The sequence below is a fragment of the Portunus trituberculatus genome, chromosome 47 (genome assembly GCF_017591435.1).
Source record: "Portunus trituberculatus isolate SZX2019 chromosome 47, ASM1759143v1, whole genome shotgun sequence".
Classification (NCBI taxonomy): domain Eukaryota; kingdom Metazoa; phylum Arthropoda; class Malacostraca; order Decapoda; family Portunidae; genus Portunus; species Portunus trituberculatus.
In genome coordinates, this window is record NC_059301.1 from 32260986 (window position 1) to 32280651 (window position 19666).

General features: G+C 36.6%; 2 protein-coding genes across 4 annotated transcripts in view; one reads left to right on the forward strand and one right to left on the reverse strand.

Annotated features, from left to right (window-relative positions):
• The window catches only part of LOC123498086, a 6902-nt gene extending 6023 nt beyond the window's left edge, over positions 1 to 879 (reverse strand). The window contains exon 1 of the mRNA XM_045245196.1: positions 658 to 879. Within this exon, the coding sequence (XP_045101131.1) occupies positions 658 to 750 (93 nt within the window). The 5' untranslated portion in view covers positions 751 to 879. The remainder of the gene's footprint in view (positions 1 to 657) is intronic.
• Positions 1 to 19666, forward strand: part of LOC123498085 (atypical kinase COQ8B, mitochondrial-like) — a 43105-nt gene that overhangs the window by 10100 nt on the left and 13339 nt on the right. Inside the window, exons 2-8 of one of the 3 annotated variants that reach the window (XM_045245195.1) lie at positions 6830 to 7031; positions 7244 to 7349; positions 7503 to 8843; positions 8982 to 9124; positions 9262 to 9487; positions 10769 to 10893; positions 11065 to 11287. In XM_045245195.1, coding sequence (XP_045101130.1) covers positions 6830 to 7031; positions 7244 to 7349; positions 7503 to 8843; positions 8982 to 9124; positions 9262 to 9487; positions 10769 to 10893; positions 11065 to 11287 — 2366 coding nt within the window. Of the gene's footprint in view, positions 1 to 6783; positions 7032 to 7243; positions 7350 to 7502; positions 9125 to 9261; positions 9488 to 10768; positions 10894 to 11064; positions 11288 to 19666 lie in introns of all 3 variants that reach the window. The other 2 variants (XM_045245193.1, XM_045245194.1) reach the window with 2 other exon arrangements.

Sequence of the window (19666 nt, forward strand, 5' to 3'; positions counted from 1 at the left end):
ATATATATATATATATATATATATATATATATATATATATATATATATATATATATATATATATATATATATATATATATATATATATATATATATATATATATATATATATATATATATATATATATATATATATATATATATATATATATATATATATATATATATATATATATATATATATATATATATATATATATATATATATATATATATATATATATATATATATATATATATATATATATATATATATATATATATATATATATATATATATATATATATATATATATATATATATATATATATATATATATATATATATATATATATATATATATATATATATATATATATATATATATATATATATATATATATATATATATATATATATATATATATATATATATATATATATATATATATATATATATATATATATATATATATATATATATATATATATATATATATATATATATATATATATATATATATATATATATATATATATATATATATATATATATATATATATATATATATATATATATATATATATATATATATATATATATATATATATATATATATATATATATATATATATATATATATATATATCGCTTCTCTCTCTTGATTACAACTTGCCATTGTGGACGGTTTCCTGTAGCGGAGTCTGGGTGAACTGAGTCTAGTGACCAAGGCACTGAAAACTTGTCTCATTCGGGAGTCACCCGCCATCACCCACGTCAGGTCTGGCTTTTCGCTGTAGGGATGCGGTGAGGACGCAGACACTGACGAAGTGCTTGAAGAATTGTCCTGAGGGACGGCTTTAAAAACTTCAATAGGTACTCATTAGGACTGTGGATATTGCTGGGTGTTTCCAGAGGATTTCGATGTTTGGCCAGAGCGTGTTTGCCTCCGGTTTCTATGGCAGAGCTGAAAAAGATAGGCCTTATATATATATATATATATATATATATATATATATATATATATATATATATATATATATATATATACACACACATATATACATATATGTAAGAGGCAATTTACTAAGGTGGTCCAAGTATTAAAAAAAAAAAAAAATTGCGTTATGGATCATTTAACTATTACTGATAATGTATGTATAATGCGAACCGAGTAAAGAAAAAATCCGTTGTGACTCATAATTATCATAAATTGCTGCATTGATTTATACTCTGTTGTACTCACTGTGCTGAAAGAAGGGAGGTCTTGTAAATATTCCTGGCACAGCTCAACACGTCTCCTCTCGTATAGTTATGCAGGCGACAGCAGGTGTTGGCAATGGCATAATGCGGTATACCACGCACCTCGTAACACCTTCGTGAAAGTGCTGGATGATTGAGATAGGGACGCTGCAGCAGGATAATTTGAGTCGTTACCAGCAGTATCCACAATCCCAGCAACCAACACCAGATAAAACAACCACTGCAGCCTCCTCTCCTGCCCTGCCACCATAGCCACACCCCACGCTGCGCCCAATGCATGTCTCATATGTCTCCCGCCTAACACTTTCCACGAACACCAAATTAATAATAATAATATAAAAAAAAAAAGTGGGCACCTTAAGTTGTTATTTTAAGTACTGTATCTGATCAGGTTCACTGCTTCCTTTGGTATCTCGCACCGCATAATCTCTTGATTTTTATGTGAAATGGAGTTATTATTGCCTTGTACTTTATGGAGTTAGGGAGTTTTCAGTCATGTGGCTCATTACATGTCGGGCGAGAAACGCTGATGCTGATAAGATACTCAAGTGCTGAATGGTGTCTTCACTTCATTAAAATTTTCACAAACTCCAATAACTTATTACATAGAAAAGAGTTTGAGACACCATAAGTAATTCAAATGCTGTTTGTAATCACCGTCGGCCAGAAAGCTTCATTTTCATATCTCGGCAGTCGGCACATCCTGCTTTTGCGCAGAAGTTATCGTGCCCATTTGGCGTTTGTGGGGCCTCTTCGGTTCAGGGTTATCCTCTGGGGCGAGAAGAGGACCATGATCTAAATAGGTTATGGAATTATAGAGGGGAAAATTATGTATACATGCAAGTAATTCCGGATGTTATTCCGCCACGAGTTACGCCTTATGATACCTTTAGGTAGAGCAGATGGCCTCTTATGTTAGCAATCTGAGAGGTGTGGTGATATTAACGGGACCACTTGCCATATGCAACTAACGGGCTCGTAAGACTCTTGAACCCTTCAGAGGCAAGCTTCACCCGTGATATATTTTGTCGAAACTTCCTCATACCAACCGTAGCTTGTCGAGTTGTGAAGTCGTACAGTTTCGTCCGTTACTTCCTTTTAATACTCATGTGTAATATTTGTGACATTCATTATTGAGCTCTAGATTAGTTATGTAAGCAGTTTTGGCAACATTGAAATTATTTCGTAAAATATGTTTTACTGTCAATATTGATAATAATAATAATTACCACATTATTATTATTATTATTATTATTATTATTATTATTTGATCGAGGAAAGTGAAGTTCTAATAGAGGCGACGAGACCACATGAGAAAATCACGGAATATGAGAGTTAACCTAACCCTGCAGTCTGAGTCTCCTGACCTGCCACGTGTCAGACTTCCAATGCTACTGTGCACTATCCGCCATCACTCCGTACCAGCACTTCACCTCATGGCTCATTCTCTCTCTCTCTCTCTCTCTCTCTCAAAGATGGGTGAAGATTGCGATAGATATACCTAAGTAGTTAGAGCTATAGTCTGACCGAGCTTAATTTACGGCTATGGGGGCGAGGGAACTCTACAGTTCTGCCACGTTTCCAAAAATGCGATGTGAAATGGAAGTTATTGGTGTACAAGGCATCGCAAATACCATCAATTCAGATGTATAAACTTTCGATTTGTGTATATAGATGGCTGAATCAACAGTAACCATCATATGCATAAAAAAACTATATAGTACCATACAAACATGGCATACATATTCAACAGTTGCTGATATCAACTGTAGTAACTTATAATGGTACTTAGCGTATGTTTAGAGTGTGTAATAATATCAGCGTTACAGATATAAGATAATGAGCATGGAAAAAAGAAATAATCTATTATCCAAAGTAAAAAAAAAAAAAAATAGTAGAAGTCTTGTGAGTGGCGGCAATACTGATGAACCCAGCCTGGCCAGGCCGAATAGCCTCACCTTGTAGTACCAGATGTTGCTATAATTATAAGATAAAATGCTCACATTTACTGGCTTTTACAGTAATTTCAAGGGTGAGGCATAATCGCATTCATAATTCGTAAGCCAAGCTAATGTGTAGTTTCTATTTTTACAAAATAGTAGGTATATGCCAATACCTAAGTGAAAAAAAAAAAAGCATTTTTCACTTGTGAGCGGCAACTCTTCCACACCCAGCTGGTGGCCTTGACACATTGTGGTGGCGACGTGACTGACCTCGTGCCACTCACTATATATATATATATATATATATATATATATATATATATATATATATATATATATATATATATATATATATATATATATATATATATATATATATATATATATATATATATATATATATATATATATATATATATATATATATAAATGACTCTCTGCTTACCTTTGATTCTTTAGTAAGAGAGAGAGAGAGAGAGAGAGAGAGAGAGAGAGAGAGAGAGAGAGAGAGAGAGAGAGATTAACAGAACGGTAGTGAAAACGTGGCACCACTGTACAGAGACGCTCGCCCCCCCCATGGCCGTAAATTAAGGCTGGTCAGACTATAGGTGCCTTAAGTTTTTTTTTTTTTTCACAAGCTATCAAAATCGTTGTCATTAAGTAGTTAATTTAACTCCTCTTGCCTGTCAGGGTAAAAAAAAATGCAAACTAGCTTTTATAATTATTATTTATTTATTTATATATTTATATTTATTTTTTATTTATTTATTTTATTTTATTTTTATTTATCTACTTATTTATTTATTTATTTATTTATTTATTTATTTATTTATTTATTTATTCATTTATTTTTATTTATTTATTTTTTTTTCCCCCTCCGTGGGGAAGCGGGTGTGTCAGGTCACCAGGTAGGCACGCGCGTGCAAACTGGAAATCGACTCACTTTCTGGTCGTCACAACTGAAGTACACTGACGATTCCCCCCGTTACTGTGTGTTGAACTTTCAAAAAAAAGTCTCTGCACCCAGTTATGTTCAATAAATAAGTCGAGCTTGGGGCATTGACAGAATAAAATGTTTTCTCATCTTATGTTTCTTCTAACCACTCGATCATTATGTTAGTCTGAGTATCTCGAGAGGACATTACAGTAAATATTATGTAAATTATCAATCTCATTTGCACTTATAACCAGCACCTTTACTGTATTCAATTTACTTATAATCACCTGCAGAGATCTTCGTCTCTCTCTCTCTCTCTCTCTCTCTCTCTCTCTCTCTCTCTCTCTCTCTCTCTCTCTCTCTCTCTCTCTCTCTCTCTCGAAACCATGCATTAGGTTGAATAGAGAACTGCTATTTCGTTTTCCTTGAAGTAATGAGAGATATGGCAACATTGCACGGATTATCGGCCTCACCCTGGTTGGCGCGTTACTTTCCAAGGGCCTTTTATGGAGGGTTTATGCGCTACCCATACAATATATATATATATATATATATATATATATATATATATATATATATATATATATATATATATATATATATATATCCTCATCCATTCGACAACCAGTCATAATAACGATTAAGTCATTGACAAATTATGCTAGTTTTGTATAAAAATAGGTGGCAATGACTAACGCTGACATTCATGTGTACTATCGAAACCGTTAGCGAACCTCAACATATTTCATTTATGGTGGAAAACACTCTGCCTAGTTCTCACTGGCGCGCACAGAGCAATAGAAAGGTACTAGCGGAAAAATTTTAACTTTGCCGCGTCATTTCCACTGTTTAATGTTTATATAGCGCACAGACCCGCCTGATAAACAGACCCTCCAGTACTCTAGATGAATTTATAGTTGGTGATATTCACTCTGGAAGTGTAGGGTTGATTCACACCATAGGTTCGATCGCGCTCCGCTCTCGCTCCAGTCTCGGTCCGGTCCAGTAATGTTTAATCCATTTCAATGTAAGCATTCACACTGGCGGTAACAGTTCGCTCTCGCTCCAGTCGTGATACATTCAAAAGATATTTTGACTGGAGCGAGACCGGACTGTTGCAGCCAGTGTGAACTAGCAACGGTCCGCTCCAGTCATGATTCAGCCTTTGTATGGGGAAATGTTTCTGCCTTTCATCCTATAAAACATGGAGGATCAGAAGAAAACATTACAATGGGATCATGCAAAAGATAGATAAATAATTAGATAGAGAATAAAATTTTATTTATCATTAATATAATATATAATATATTATATATATATATATATATATATATATATATATATATATATATATATATATATATATATATATATATATATATATATGAGTACACTGGAAAAAAATATGCAAAAGTTAATTACATCTTGTGGTTTTCATCCTCAATTTTTTAGAGTATTTTTTTTTTCAAATGTTCCAATGTTCACAAGTAGTTGAAAAATTTAGTTTCATCATCAATATGATGAGGATATAAAGTATGTAACTCTCCTTCACTCTTTCTATCTTTCAGCATAGGATGAACCCACAATCTACTTTTTTGCTTTCTTTCTTCTTCTTCGTTAAGTACAGTGGCGATCACTGCCAAATTGGATGGAGAAAAGTCACACATCCTCCGTCACTGGTGGTATGACTTCCATTAGTGTTGAAAGAGAGGAAGGGATGGGACCGATAGCGGAGCGAGAGCGGACTGGACATGTGAATGCACCAGGACATTGACCGGAGTGAGATCGGAGCAAGAGCGAAGTCAGACCGGACCAATAGTGTGAATCAATCCTAACTGGGCTCGGCTGTAACATCCAAATAAGTAAAGGAATTATGATACACAGAGGGTGAACCCGGCTTAATTATTATTTCAATGTGATCATTACATTAGAAGACTTGTAATATCTGAGGATAAACCTGCTTTAAGAATCACGTGCAGTGATGTGACGTGCCCCTATCCTCCGTAACCCCCCAACCCCTGAATACGGAAAACATTAAGTTCAAATCCATCTGATGAGGTTGATGCATAACAACTAGTAATTTTTGCATATATCTGGATGTCATTATATTCTTGCAGCATCTTTATGAAACTATAAACAATGGCAGTGGCACATGGCTGATCCTAATGGCTTACCTACACTCGTAACATGGTTATCTAATTTAATAGAGAATATTCAGTTTTATATGGCAGCAGGACAGAAGTCCTGTGAGTTTTTCTTATCTACATTCTTGGCAGACTAATATGTTAAGATGTGATCTGAAGTAGAAGTTTCTCCACTAACATCCACTGATTTTCTTGCTCTATATAAATTTTGAGTGTCTTTATAAGGTTTGACCATTGATTGATAGACTGAGCATGGTAATCATCAACAATATTTTATTTAATTTCATTATTTTCCCCTTGGACAACATTAGAGCTACTTTTAGATGTCACAGATGATATCTCCTTTAATGCTCATTCTTTGCATTACTTCCTCCAAATACCACCTTCAGGTCCTCTTTGATCTTCCCACTGATCTTTTTCCAGTTACTTCCAACTCTTACTTTCCTCAAAGTAATGGATGTTGATTATCTTAGCAAACAGGAAAGCAGTTTATAGATATATTCAATATATTTCAGGTTCTTTCAGCTAAGCCAGTGATCACTTGACCTGCTTGGTTTCCAGTATGGCCAAGCCCCCAAGAAGTAGTGACCTAGTTACAGTGTTACGTGGTTTGGCACGTGTTGGCTCTGCTGCAGTGGATGTCAGGTCGCAGGAGATAACTCGTGCATGGGCCACTTCATCCCTACGACCTGCTGTCCTGGAAGGGACCACAAGGCTACAGGAAACTTTGACAACTGTGATCCAGCAGCCCCATACTTTACAGGTATTTTCTCTCTCTCTCTCTCTCTCTCTCTCTCTCTCTCTCTCTCTCTCTCTCTCTCTCTCTCTCTCTCTCTCTTTAGTATTTGATTTCAGCCATGGTATTGTGACTGATCTGTCACAATAACATGTTTAATATTTATTTATTTATCTATTCATTCATTGACTTATCAATTTTACCTTACAATAAAGAATGATGTACCATTATCTTTGCAGAGAAATGCTACAAAAGGTGTTAATGAAGCTTTGGCTCGCATGTCCATGGTTACTGAGGGCTTGAGAGTGTACAACAGCAGCAGCAGTGTACAGCAGCCTGTCACAGGTGAGCTTCTTTCACACACATTGCAGCTCCATTGTAGAAAATCATGACATAAATATTATTTCTAATACATATTTCAAGGATTAAGAATTGCTTTGATTTATGGGAATGTTTTACTAAGTATTATTTTTCATTAAATATGGCTTTGTTTTTCAGAGTTCTCAGAGAAATTTGATAGTATAGATGATGCTTTACATAATCCCAAAGTTGAAGAACTGAACATTGAGGAACTTTTGATGCAAGAAGCTTCAAGTGAACCAGCTCTGGCTTCCCTTGATTCCACCATTGATGATGGCCTGGGTAGAGTGCAAGAAAAGGCAGGTAATATTGTTGATAAAGCAAGAAGTGTTAGAGAAGAGGTCAGTAAACGAGTTGAAGAATTTGAACCTCTCCTGAATATAGCAAAAGGTGAAGAAAAAGAAATTACTGAGGAGAATCTTGAAATCCTAGATCAGAAAGTGGCAGAGCTTGAGGTTGGGGGCTTCTCACATGGACAGTCTTTTGTGGCACAAGAGGAAGCAGCAGAAGCAGATCTTAACCAGGAAATTGTCAAAACTGATGGGGTGAAAAAGTCACCAGAGCACAGTAGTAAGGTCAGTGCCTCAGCCTCCACCAGCCCACAAGAGCTCACCATTGAAAGCCTCTTGATGCATGAAACTATAGACAGTTCTACTGATCAGTTACTATCTGAAAGTCAAAGCTATTTATATAATGAAGTTGAAGCAACTGCAGAAACTGTTAAGAGAAATGTCAATGGAATGGGAAATGAAATTAACCAAAAAGTGATGGAATTTGAACCTCTCCTGGACATAAATAATTTTGACAAACATGAAATTACGGACGAAGATCTTCAAGTTATTGATGAAAGGTTATCTGACTTGCAAGATGTTGCTTTTGGGCATAACCTTAAAATATTCAAAGAAATAGAGAATCCCAAACCTGTAGAAGATGTCATACATGATATTGTTGAAAGTCAAACTCCTGGCTCAGGAAAAACAACAGAGCCTAAATTTGAAATTCAAGAGAAGGACTTGCATAACATTATACAAAGGGAAGACTTCAAGGAACAGTGTGAAAACCCCCCTGAACTTGCAGAGCATAGTAAGGATGTTACGATAGAATTAGAAAATTCCATATCACAGATTGCAAAACCTGTTATTGTAGATGATTCCTACACCTCAACACTCAGTGACATGAAAGTTGATGTCCAAATGCAGCCTTCTGTTGATGTGCCTCAAATGGAAAAAAATATGAACTCAGAAACAGTGTCTGAAGGAACTCCAGTAGAAACAGTTTCTGAAGAAACTCCAATCTCTTCTGTTACACTTTCAAGTTCTGATCCCATCTTGCCTGAGAGAACTGGTGGGGTTGCTGTTGCTCCTGCTGTATCTTCTACAGTAGCTGCAGGAACTGCTACTACTGCCACTGCTGCTACTGCTGCTGCTGCTACATCCACAGTAGTTACAGGTGCTGCAGCTGCCACTGCTACTGCTACAGGTACTACTACTACTACTACTACTTTTGTTGCTGCATCAAATACAGAGGCTGCACATGAAAGTGCTACAACTGCTACTGCTGTCGTATCATCCTTAGTATCCTCAAGTGCTGCTGGTGCTGTTGCATCATCCTCAGTAGTTTCAGGTGCAGGTGCTACTTCTGCTGATGATGATGTGAGCAATACCAGAGTCACAAGACTGGAGTCAAAACATGTGTCATCAAAGCCTAGGCCAAAACTATTAGGAAAGAAACCCTTAGCCAAAGAAAAGCCCAAGTCATCAGTAAGTATTGCAGTACATTTATCAAATATTTGTTACACCCAAGGAATGTACAAGTATATCTTCCATGGTATTGATTGTACAGCAAACCTTCATGGAAATGAGGTTGAATATTAACATAATTATATGTAAATTTTCAGTTAGCAGAAAATGCACAGGCACGAAAGGTTCCTCACTCTCGCATTAGTCGTCTGGTGAGTTTTGGTGGCCTGGCAGCTGGGCTGGGGATGGGTACATTGGCAGAGGTGACACGGCGCTCACTGGGACTACGGCAGGGCAAGAATGGCGGCTCTCTGCTTGACTCCTCACCCTTTCTAACAGAAGCTAATGCCAAAAGAATTGTTGACACTCTCTGTAAAGTGAGAGGTGAGAATATTTAATGAGATCAAAAACTTTGATAGTGTGATTAGTTTCATTCCACGTACAGTAAAAGTTTGTTAATCTGATGAACAAGGGACAAAGAGTGCATGGGATTATCAGGATGTGTCCTTGAAAATACTATACATAAGTAATAAAGTAGTAAGTAAAAAATGAAAGCACTTTTTTTTTCTTTTTTTTTTCCAGATAAATACTTTTCTATACACATCAACTACATCTTGATTCACTGATTGTTTCTCACCAACATCAGTAACCAATATGCCATGTACATCTTTATTATTATCCATCTCAGAGCCTGGGTCTTTTAGCCCTTGGAACCAGGAATCACTTCTTGGTAATCATCCCCTACTTGTATTATAGATGAATTCTGGAACACTACACTCTGGTAACTGCCAAGCGGTTACCAGAGTGCTGAGACTTTGGTATTCAGCAGCCATGCTGTACCGATTCCCCATGGAACTAGTTCCACAGGTTGGTGAATACCAGTTTTGGAACCGCCAAGCTGTGCGTTTGCGGTTCTGAGACTGGTATTCATCAGCTGTGCTCTACCAGTTCCGTACGGAACTGTTTCCAGCAGTTCTGCCAGCTCAAGGAGTAAATATGTTATTGGTTCCTACCCATTGCTACTGGGTTGGGCAGAGGTAGTGGAGCATTGGTAGCAGTGTCTACTTCCACCCTTCACCACTAGGGTCCTCCTGACTTATAGTTTGAATATGCAGAGGGGCCTACCTAGTTTTGGCCATGAATGAATTTTTCACCCTAACTTCAAAAATTCAGACCATTGGAAGTTTCAATTCTCAATGTTTGTATTAACAAACTTTTACTATTGTAATAACTAATATTGGAAAACTCATTATACAAAAAGATTCTATTTTATAATATTCTGAAATTTAATGATATTCACTTAGAAAAGAGAGCAGGTGATTTGCTATAGACATTTAGGAGTCCACATGTATGGCTATTTAACATATCACATTTGTTTGATTATTAATGCAGTGATACATTAATTTTCATTTAGCAGCCTTCCCATTTTTAGAATACACAACTTTTTTTCTGAGCTGTGTTACAGTAATTAACTGACAAGAAAAGAAATGTGCATTATATGAATGGCACTTTTAATTTTATCATACATTATTTAACACAAAAGATATACTATTTATATATATTTTATTTTTATTGTTTTTTTTTACCTGCTTAGTGCTTGCAAATATTATGACAACCTTTTAGGTTATTAGTGTTCTGTCTTGTATATTCATATTCTATCATCAGGGGCTGCCTTGAAGCTTGGACAAATGCTGAGTATCCAAGACAGTGCTCTCATCAACCCTCAGCTGCAGAAGATCTTTGAACGAGTCCGTCAGTCTGCAGATTTTATGCCCACCTGGCAGCTGGAGGTGAGATATCTTATGCTTCATGAATGCATTGATATGTATGTTATGCTTCAAAATCTCATGTGATCATAGTCGTTTATATTGCCAAGTGAGTTAAGTAATTATCTCAATATTAAATTCTTGAATCTTTTCTTGTCTCATTTCTGTCATCATCATGTATCATTATGACTTTAGGAAACAATTATAAGACAACTAGGGCATGACTGGCGCTCCATGGTGGTCACTTTTGATGAGAAGCCCTTTGCTGCAGCCTCCATTGGCCAAGTCCACTTGGCTACATTACATGATGGCCGTCCAGTGGCCATGAAAATACAGTACCCAGGTGTTGCAGAAGGAATTGAGAGTGACATCAACAACCTAGTTTCATCTTTAAAAGTGGCAAACATTTTCCCTGAAGGTAAAAATATACTGCTTTCTTTCCTCCCTATCTTTCAATTAAAAATATTCTCTTGGAACAGATATGAGTCATATGACCAATTTTCCTTTAATATAGGAACATATTTAACTCTGTATTCAGTTTTTGTAATATTACTTTGATGGTAGTGGCCTGATGTGACAATAACACATAGTTGCAAGTGTGGATGGAAGTGCCACAAACTAGTATTCACTGCTTTATTCTCCAAGATCCTCTCTCTCTCTCTCTCTCTCTCTCTCTCTCTCTCTCTCTCTCTCTCTCTCTCTCTCTCTCTCTCTCTCTCTCTCTCTCTCTCTCTCTCTCTCTCTCTCTCTCTCTCTCTCTCTCTCTCTCTAGATATATATATATATATATATATATATATATATATATATATATATATATATATATATATATATATATATATATATATAAAATTCTTTTATTTATTTATTTTTTTTTTTTTTTGCATATAGCACCTGTAGATTTACTTGGAGTATATGTGGGAAGTGCTGTTCAGCTTTCACCATTAGGGGCGCAGGCAATTTTATTTATAGTGGTACCCATATTACGGCCATTATCACCACCCAAGTACATCTTTGGTTTAACCACCTAGAACCTGGGTATCGTGGTGACATGTAAATAACTAAACCACTTGACAAATGGCAAAGTATCAAGGTGGCATGTGGTGGGATTCAAACCTACACGTAGACATCTTCCTGATCACACACTCACCACCTTATCCACTAGTCCACTGCCTCCCTAACCTTGGCCACTTCCCATCATTATTAACTGATGAAATGAAAGATAAGCACATAAGAAAATAATACTTATTTGACAAAACAAAATTTACTTCCACACACAAAATTATACAAAAAACATATCCTAAAAAGACAAATTTTCTGAATTTTGAACAACTATTTGTATCAGAGAGGAAAGTTTAAACATTTTAAAGTATATTTGAAAAACTTTAAGAATAATTACATACAAATACTTTAGTCTGTAGGCAACTGCACTCCCAGAAGTACATGTTGAAGCAAGCAAATGGGTGTACACCTTTACCAGGTTAGCCTTGCTCTTGGTAGCACCCTTGGTGGTCACCAGAACACCTTTACAGTGTCCTGGTTCAACAGATGCTTTGTCTAAAATGGTAGAGAAGGTAAAGGTGTCCTTGGTAGAAGCTGACTTCATGCAGAGGAAAGAAAGATTAAACTTTCAATCCTCCATGATGACCAAGACCTGGGCAACATAAAATGCACTAGTTCACTACCACCATTTATTTATGTGCTAAATATCATAATCAGTCACTTTTTGTTATGGTTTTCCAAGTATTTCAAAATATTCAAAACCTCAAAGATCAGTGTCCTTCACATGTTTTTTGGTCGGTGTTTCCCCCCATCATATATTTTTTTTTCAGAACAGTGCCATGGCAGCAGCCACTTCAAAAGGACACACTTCGTATCACTAAATAACATGTCAATATAGCTAAATATTGCAATAACACTTAAATCAAAACAGTCATGCCATATTCACCAATGTGAGACATTATATGAAAACCATGAAAAATAACATCAGACATCCAAAAAATCCATTTTCTTACCAGGTAAACACAGACCATGTGTTGGCGGGAACCTGTTGCTCACATGTTGTTCACTGAGGATTGGCACTATGTTAGTGGTGAGTGGTGGTGCAAAATTTACAGTACTTACCATACCAGAGCGTTGGTCAATGTTTCCCTTCGGTCGGTAGTTACCCACATCACCCTATATATATATATATATATATATATATATATATATATATATATATATATATATATATATATATATATATATATATACATACATACATACATACATACAGAGGTGGGCAAGTGTGTTCCTTTAGTGCATCCTCGCTTATGTATGCACCACCTTTTTAGGAACGCAAGAACACAGGAACACAAAGTTTTTTAAAGGAATATGAGTAAAAGGAATGCATCATCCAAATTTTAAAACGTTCCTACGTTCCTAGGGTTAAGAAGCAATTTGTTTTTTCAGAACATTTTCAATGGAAACAACAAAGATGATATTCATTATGCGGCAACGTTCTGTCACTTACTTTCAGGCAGGAAGCTCTCCCATTTGTCAGCAGCAAAAACGACCAAACTTTTAGTCATCTATGTTTAGGCTGAAGCTCTCCCATTGGTCATCTTCTAGGACTAACAAACATTTTCTGTGCCATTATGGCAGTATGTACAGATCGCTCATTGTGTGAACCTGTCTAACCAGTCTAACCAACAAATGTAATTTTTTCATTTCTTTTTTACCTTGTATTTTGTTTTATTTTTTAACTTGCAGAATAGTTCTTTCGATGCGCTCAGTAATTTTTTTGAGGAACGCAGTGGGGTTTTTTTTTTCTGAGAAATGCACTACTTATGAGGGAAATTTTAAAAGTTTGGGAGCACTAACACAGGAACACAGCAAACGAAAACACTTGAGGAACATTATTCCTGGGACGTACTAATTACAGGACAGGGAGTCCTCGGATTACAACATAGATCCGTTCATGACACGCGTCGTAACCCAAATTTCGGTGTAAGTCAGAACATCGGGAAAAAAAATTCTTACCTTTATTCCTTTGGTTGGCTTGCACATTGGAAGGAGGCATTGCAAGGGAGGGAGAGACAGGCTTATTGTGTAGAGGAAGCTGCAGAAGGTGCTGGAGATACTGGGGCTGGTGAATCAAGAGAGGCAGAACCTTACGCTTGGGAGCCATAACCAAAAGAGAGAGAGAGAGACAGTGCAAACAACCAAAATGGCGTATGTTCAGAGACTTGAAACGCCGTCTTCCTCGCCCTACAACCACAACAAAGCGTATTCTTCCGCCGCATGCCCGAAACTAGTTCGTGTTTGTTTACGTCACTTACGACGCTAAACCACGTAAGACGGTATGACGCCTAATATTATTTTTTATGTTTTTATGGGCGCGTTCGTAACCACGAAACATCATAAGTCGAGACCATCGTAACCCGAGGACTCCTGTATATATATATATATATATATATATATATATATATATATATATATATATATATATATATATATATATATATATATATATATATATATATATATATATATATATATATATATATATATATATATATATATACAACAACCCGCTTAATGAAGGGATTATGTTCCTAAAAACCCTTCGTTAAGCGAAACTTCATTAAGTAAACCCATTATAACAAGTTTAACCCCTAACGAACTTCCATTGAGAGTAAACAAAGCGAGAGTGCATCATAGTACAGTGAAAGGTTTAATGAAAGTAAAAATTATGAAGTTAAACATTTAGGCAGTTTAATTTAAGTCATTATAATGTACACTAATGTATGTATGTATGGACATAACTTTATAATGTTAATGATCTTAAATTTATGAAGGGAGGGAGAGTGAAACGGGAAAGACACTAACCGGCAACCTGTGGAATGTAAACAAAGGGTGCATCATTGTATCACATACAAAACTTATGCATCACATTTCCACAAGGCTTTCCATTTTATCCACTGTAGTCACGAGTTCAGGTAGTTCTTTTACCTTGCAAGAAAGATACGGACTCACCAGCCTTCTTAATAGAGTCTGCTGACTTGAAAACAGTAGAGACAGTAGATGCAGTCAAGATGGTGGCAAGCAATGCTATTAGTTTTCTGGCCTCTCTCGTGTCTGTGAATAATATCCAGCTTCACTTCGAGAGTAAGAGACTTCCTGATCTTCTTAGCAACGCTAGGTGACATTCCAGGGCGTTTTGGAGGTAAATTGAGCAAGAGAAGACGAGCTGGTGCTAATGCGTTATTATTTTGAACAGGGGCAATGAGTGGTGCGCGTTTTGTCCATGAGAGGCGCTGGTGTATTCAAAAGTCTGTCGGCTTGCATGATACGGCGGGGCTTTCAAATTTGGAAAAAATTACCTGGATAAAATTTCGTTAAAGCGAGTTTGGTGTTCGTTAAACGAGCAGATGGTAGTAAAATTAAACCTTCGTTGTAGCAATTTTTCGTTGTGTGAACCTTTGTTAAGCAGGGGTTGCCTGTATATATATATATATATATATATATATATATATATATATATATATATATATATATATATATATATATATATATATATAGATAGATAGATAGATAGATAGATAGATATACAGTAAAGTCCCGGGTTACGTCGGTCTCGAGTTACGTCAAACTCGTAGTTATATGTCAGTCCACTATAAGGCAATTTAAGATTAAAAAAATTGAAAATTTTTAAATCGTAAGGCGCGGGATTTATTGTTGTTGTTGGCCACCAGGCGTCACTAGTGGTTACCCGTCACATCGCCCACCTCACGCTTGAATACAATAACACCCTGCCTCAGTTCCACAACACCGTTGCCCCTGGCAAGTGTTATCCTACTTCTGCGTTTACTGACTCAAGTTCTTAGTATCTTGCTCAATGGCATCAAAGAGAAAACTCCTTAGTGACAGCAGTGATGCTAAGAAAAAGAAAACCATTACGCTACAAGAAAAAGAGGACATAATTAAAAGACATGAGAAGGGAGGCAGCAGCTGTGTGTGAGGGAGTGAAGAAGAAAATGGGAAGCCCGTTACCATGACAATGGGGAGGTTGACGACCTTGAGGGCTTGCACACCCATCACAACAATAACAACTCCGGAGTCTTCACCTGGGCCACACGACACTCGCAGCTCACTTGCACTGTCTGCGCCTGTCTGCTGATCCCTATTGCCTTTTCCTATTGCATTTCCTGGTCCACTGCCCATGCTTCTACTCCCACCACACTGCACTACGCTCCCAGCTATCCGCCCTGGGCGTCACAACATTCGACCTGCCCACCCTCCTGGTGGCCTCAGGCATCCACCCCTCTTGGCAACCTGCAGTCCTTTACGTTCGCGGCCCTAATCAACAACAAAAACAAGCTTGTGTTTCATATTCCTACATAGTTGTAAATAATATAACAATATAACCTTTAACTTACCTGAATGACCATAAACAATGATTGGTTGAAAACTCGAAAATATGCTTTGAAATGTACGGAAACTCGAGTTACGTACAAAATCAACTTATGTCATGTTTCAGGAACGTAACTCTGATGTTAACCAAGACCTTACTGTATATATATATATATATATATATATATATATATATATATATATATATATATATATATATATATATATATATATATATATATATATAGGTAAATCTCGATTTATGTGATAGATGCGTTCCAAGAGGCATCGCGTATATCAAAATTCGCACAAAACAAACATGTAATTCTCATAAGAATCAATAGATAACAGGGGGGATGCGGGATGTGGTCCAAAAAAAACTTGTACAAAATACAGGTTGAACCTTCCAAATCCAGCAACCACCGGACCTTAGACTTGCTGGACCATGGAAAATTCCGAACTATAGGTGGTCCCCAAAACACCCTCTATATACTTACCCTGCATTATATAAGTGTAGCTGTAACATTGTTTTGTTATATGATGGTTGTACATGAAAATGTACATGAAGAAGTATATAGAAAAACACGTAAATTAGTTCAGCATGGAAAATTTTTGCCTGCGCCGTTATCATCTCGCCGGAGACAGGGACATTACCAGCGGACTGAAGCTTAAACCACTGTATGAGAGCACTGTCTAAACCACTGCTTTTACCCTCCTTAAGTGTTCTACTTGAGAAATTGATTCTTCTGCTTTTTTTATATCATAGACGGTTGATGAGCCAATGTTGTACTGTTGGCATAGGCTCCGCACTGAAATACCTTTATCTAGCTTCCTCAATAGGTCCTCTTTCTGTTGCACTTATATTGTCATATGTTTGTGCTTTTTTTTTGGTTCACACACAACACTATCACTTCCTGGTCGCCTGGAAGCCATGTTTAGGGGCAAATATTACAGAAAAAAATGTTTATGCACCTGGGGTGGTGGTGCTTGCAATGAGTGGCAGCGTGGTACTGATCCAAATTTGACCCAGAATGCCCGGGCTCCAAAACACAGTACAGCGCCGCCATGTCCTAGCGGCAGTCCGGCAAATTACTCCGGCCAATTAAAAACTTCCGGCAAACAAAAATTTTGCCGGATTACAGGTGTTGCCGGATGAAAGTATACCGGATTAAGGTGGTTCAACCTGTACTCTATTTATTTGGCTAAATTAACATGTTTTTATTATTTACCATTCTAAATACTAGAAGTGTATATAAAATAAAGGGAAAAGCAAGAAATAATAAGAGAAAGCATAAAATGATAAGAGAAAACAAAAAAAACAAAGAATACATAAACACAACACTCACTGCGTCACTGCTTTCACCACTCACACCACAGTCAGTCGTCATCTTCCTCTGAGCTTTACCACTTTATCAAAAATCCACTTATCAAAAATAACCCCACATGCAGAAGAAGATGAAGGACGTTTTGGGGCCATCTTGTTGAATTATAGGCAGATTGAAGAGATTCCTTCTGTACTCAGTGCTGGCAGACTGCAAATGAGGCACGAGAAGAGCGGAGCTTCCACCTATCGGCCAGCTGTGGAACTCTCTGGCATGCAGTTTGAAATTGCATCTGGCGCTTAGTTTGAAAATGTGGTTGGGCCAAATCGTGTATAAGCAAACTGATCACGCAAAATAAATTAATTATAATATTTTTTCAGTTGTGTTATAACAAAAATGCGTAAATCAAGAGTTACCTGTATATACAGTGGTACTTTGACATACGATTGCCCTAACAAAATTCTTTTTTATATATACAACGAAAATTTTTATATAATTTGCGCCTTTAAATACGACGATATTTTTAAGATACGATAAGCCATCGGTATGTGGCGCAGCGATCGTTCGGCTACACATGTCCACCCGAACATTCATCCCGCATTGTGTATCGTTGTTCATCCTTTGTGCATGTATGTGTCTGTGCTCCTCGGCACAGTGCATTTTCTATATTTGGTTGGTATTTAAAGCCTTTTTTTTTTTCTTTTGTGGGGGTAAATTCATATCACAAGAATGAATTAATTGTATTTCCATTGATTTCTATGGGAAAAATTTATTTAATATACGATTTTTTTAATATACAACGATCGTTACGGAACAAATTAAAATTGTATGTCGAATTACCACCAGTGGTACTTCGACTTACAATTTTAATTTGTTCCGTAACGATCATTACGGAACTACCTAAATTGAACATTTAGGTAGTTTAATTTAAGTCATTATAATGTACACTAATGTATGTATGTACGTAACTTTATAATGTTGGTGATCTTAACTTATGAAGAGAGGGAGAGTGAAACGGGAAATACACTAACCGGTAACCTGTGGAATGTAAACAAAGTGCGCATCATGGTACCGCATACAAAACTTATGTACCACATTTCCACAAGGCTTTCCATTTTATCCATTGTAGACTCACAAGTTCAGGTGGTTCTTTTAGCTTTCAAGGAAGATACGGTCTCACCAGCCTTCTTAATAGAGTCTGCTGACTTGAAAATAATAGACAGTAGATGGAGTCAAGATGGTGGCAAGCAATGTTATTAGTTTTCTGGCCTCTCTCTTGTCTGTGAATAATACCCAGCTTCACTTCGAGAGTAAGACACTTCCTGGTCTTCTTAGGAACGTTAGGCCACATTGCAGGGCATTTTGGTGGTAAGTTGAACTAGAAAAGATGAGTTGCTGGTGACGTTGTTATGTTTTAACTGGGGAGTGAGTGGTGCGCGTGATCTTGAACTTGATGCTACAGGTGACGCAGAATTTCTTCTGAGTCAGGCCTTTGTATCGGCAGCGCCTGTGTTGTCCACGGGAGGCTTGATCTTGATCTTTATTCTGCAGGTGTCTTAGGATTTCTTCTGAGGCAGGCCTTAGTACCAGCAGCTCGTCTTGTATTCAAAAGCCTGTCAGCTTGCATGATATGGTGGGGCTTTCAAATTTGGAAAAAAATTACCTTGTTAAAGTGAGTTTGGTGTTCATTAAACAAGCAGATGGTAGTAAAACGAAACCTTCGTTGTAGCGAAATTTTGTTGTGTGAACCTTCATTAAACGGGGTTTACATATATATATATATATATATATATATATATATATATATATATATATATATATATATATATATATATATATATATATGTACAGGCAAACCCTGCTTAACGAAAGTTCACACAACGAAATTTCGCTACAACGAATGTTTCCTTTTACAGGTTGAACCTCTTTAATCCGGTATTCTTTCATCCGGCAAAATTTTTGTGCCGGAATTTTTTAATTGGCTGGAGTAATTTGCTGGACCACCGCTAGGACGTGGCGGCGCTGTAGTGTATTTTGGAGCCCGGGCATTCTGGGTAAAATGCTGCTGCCGCTCATTG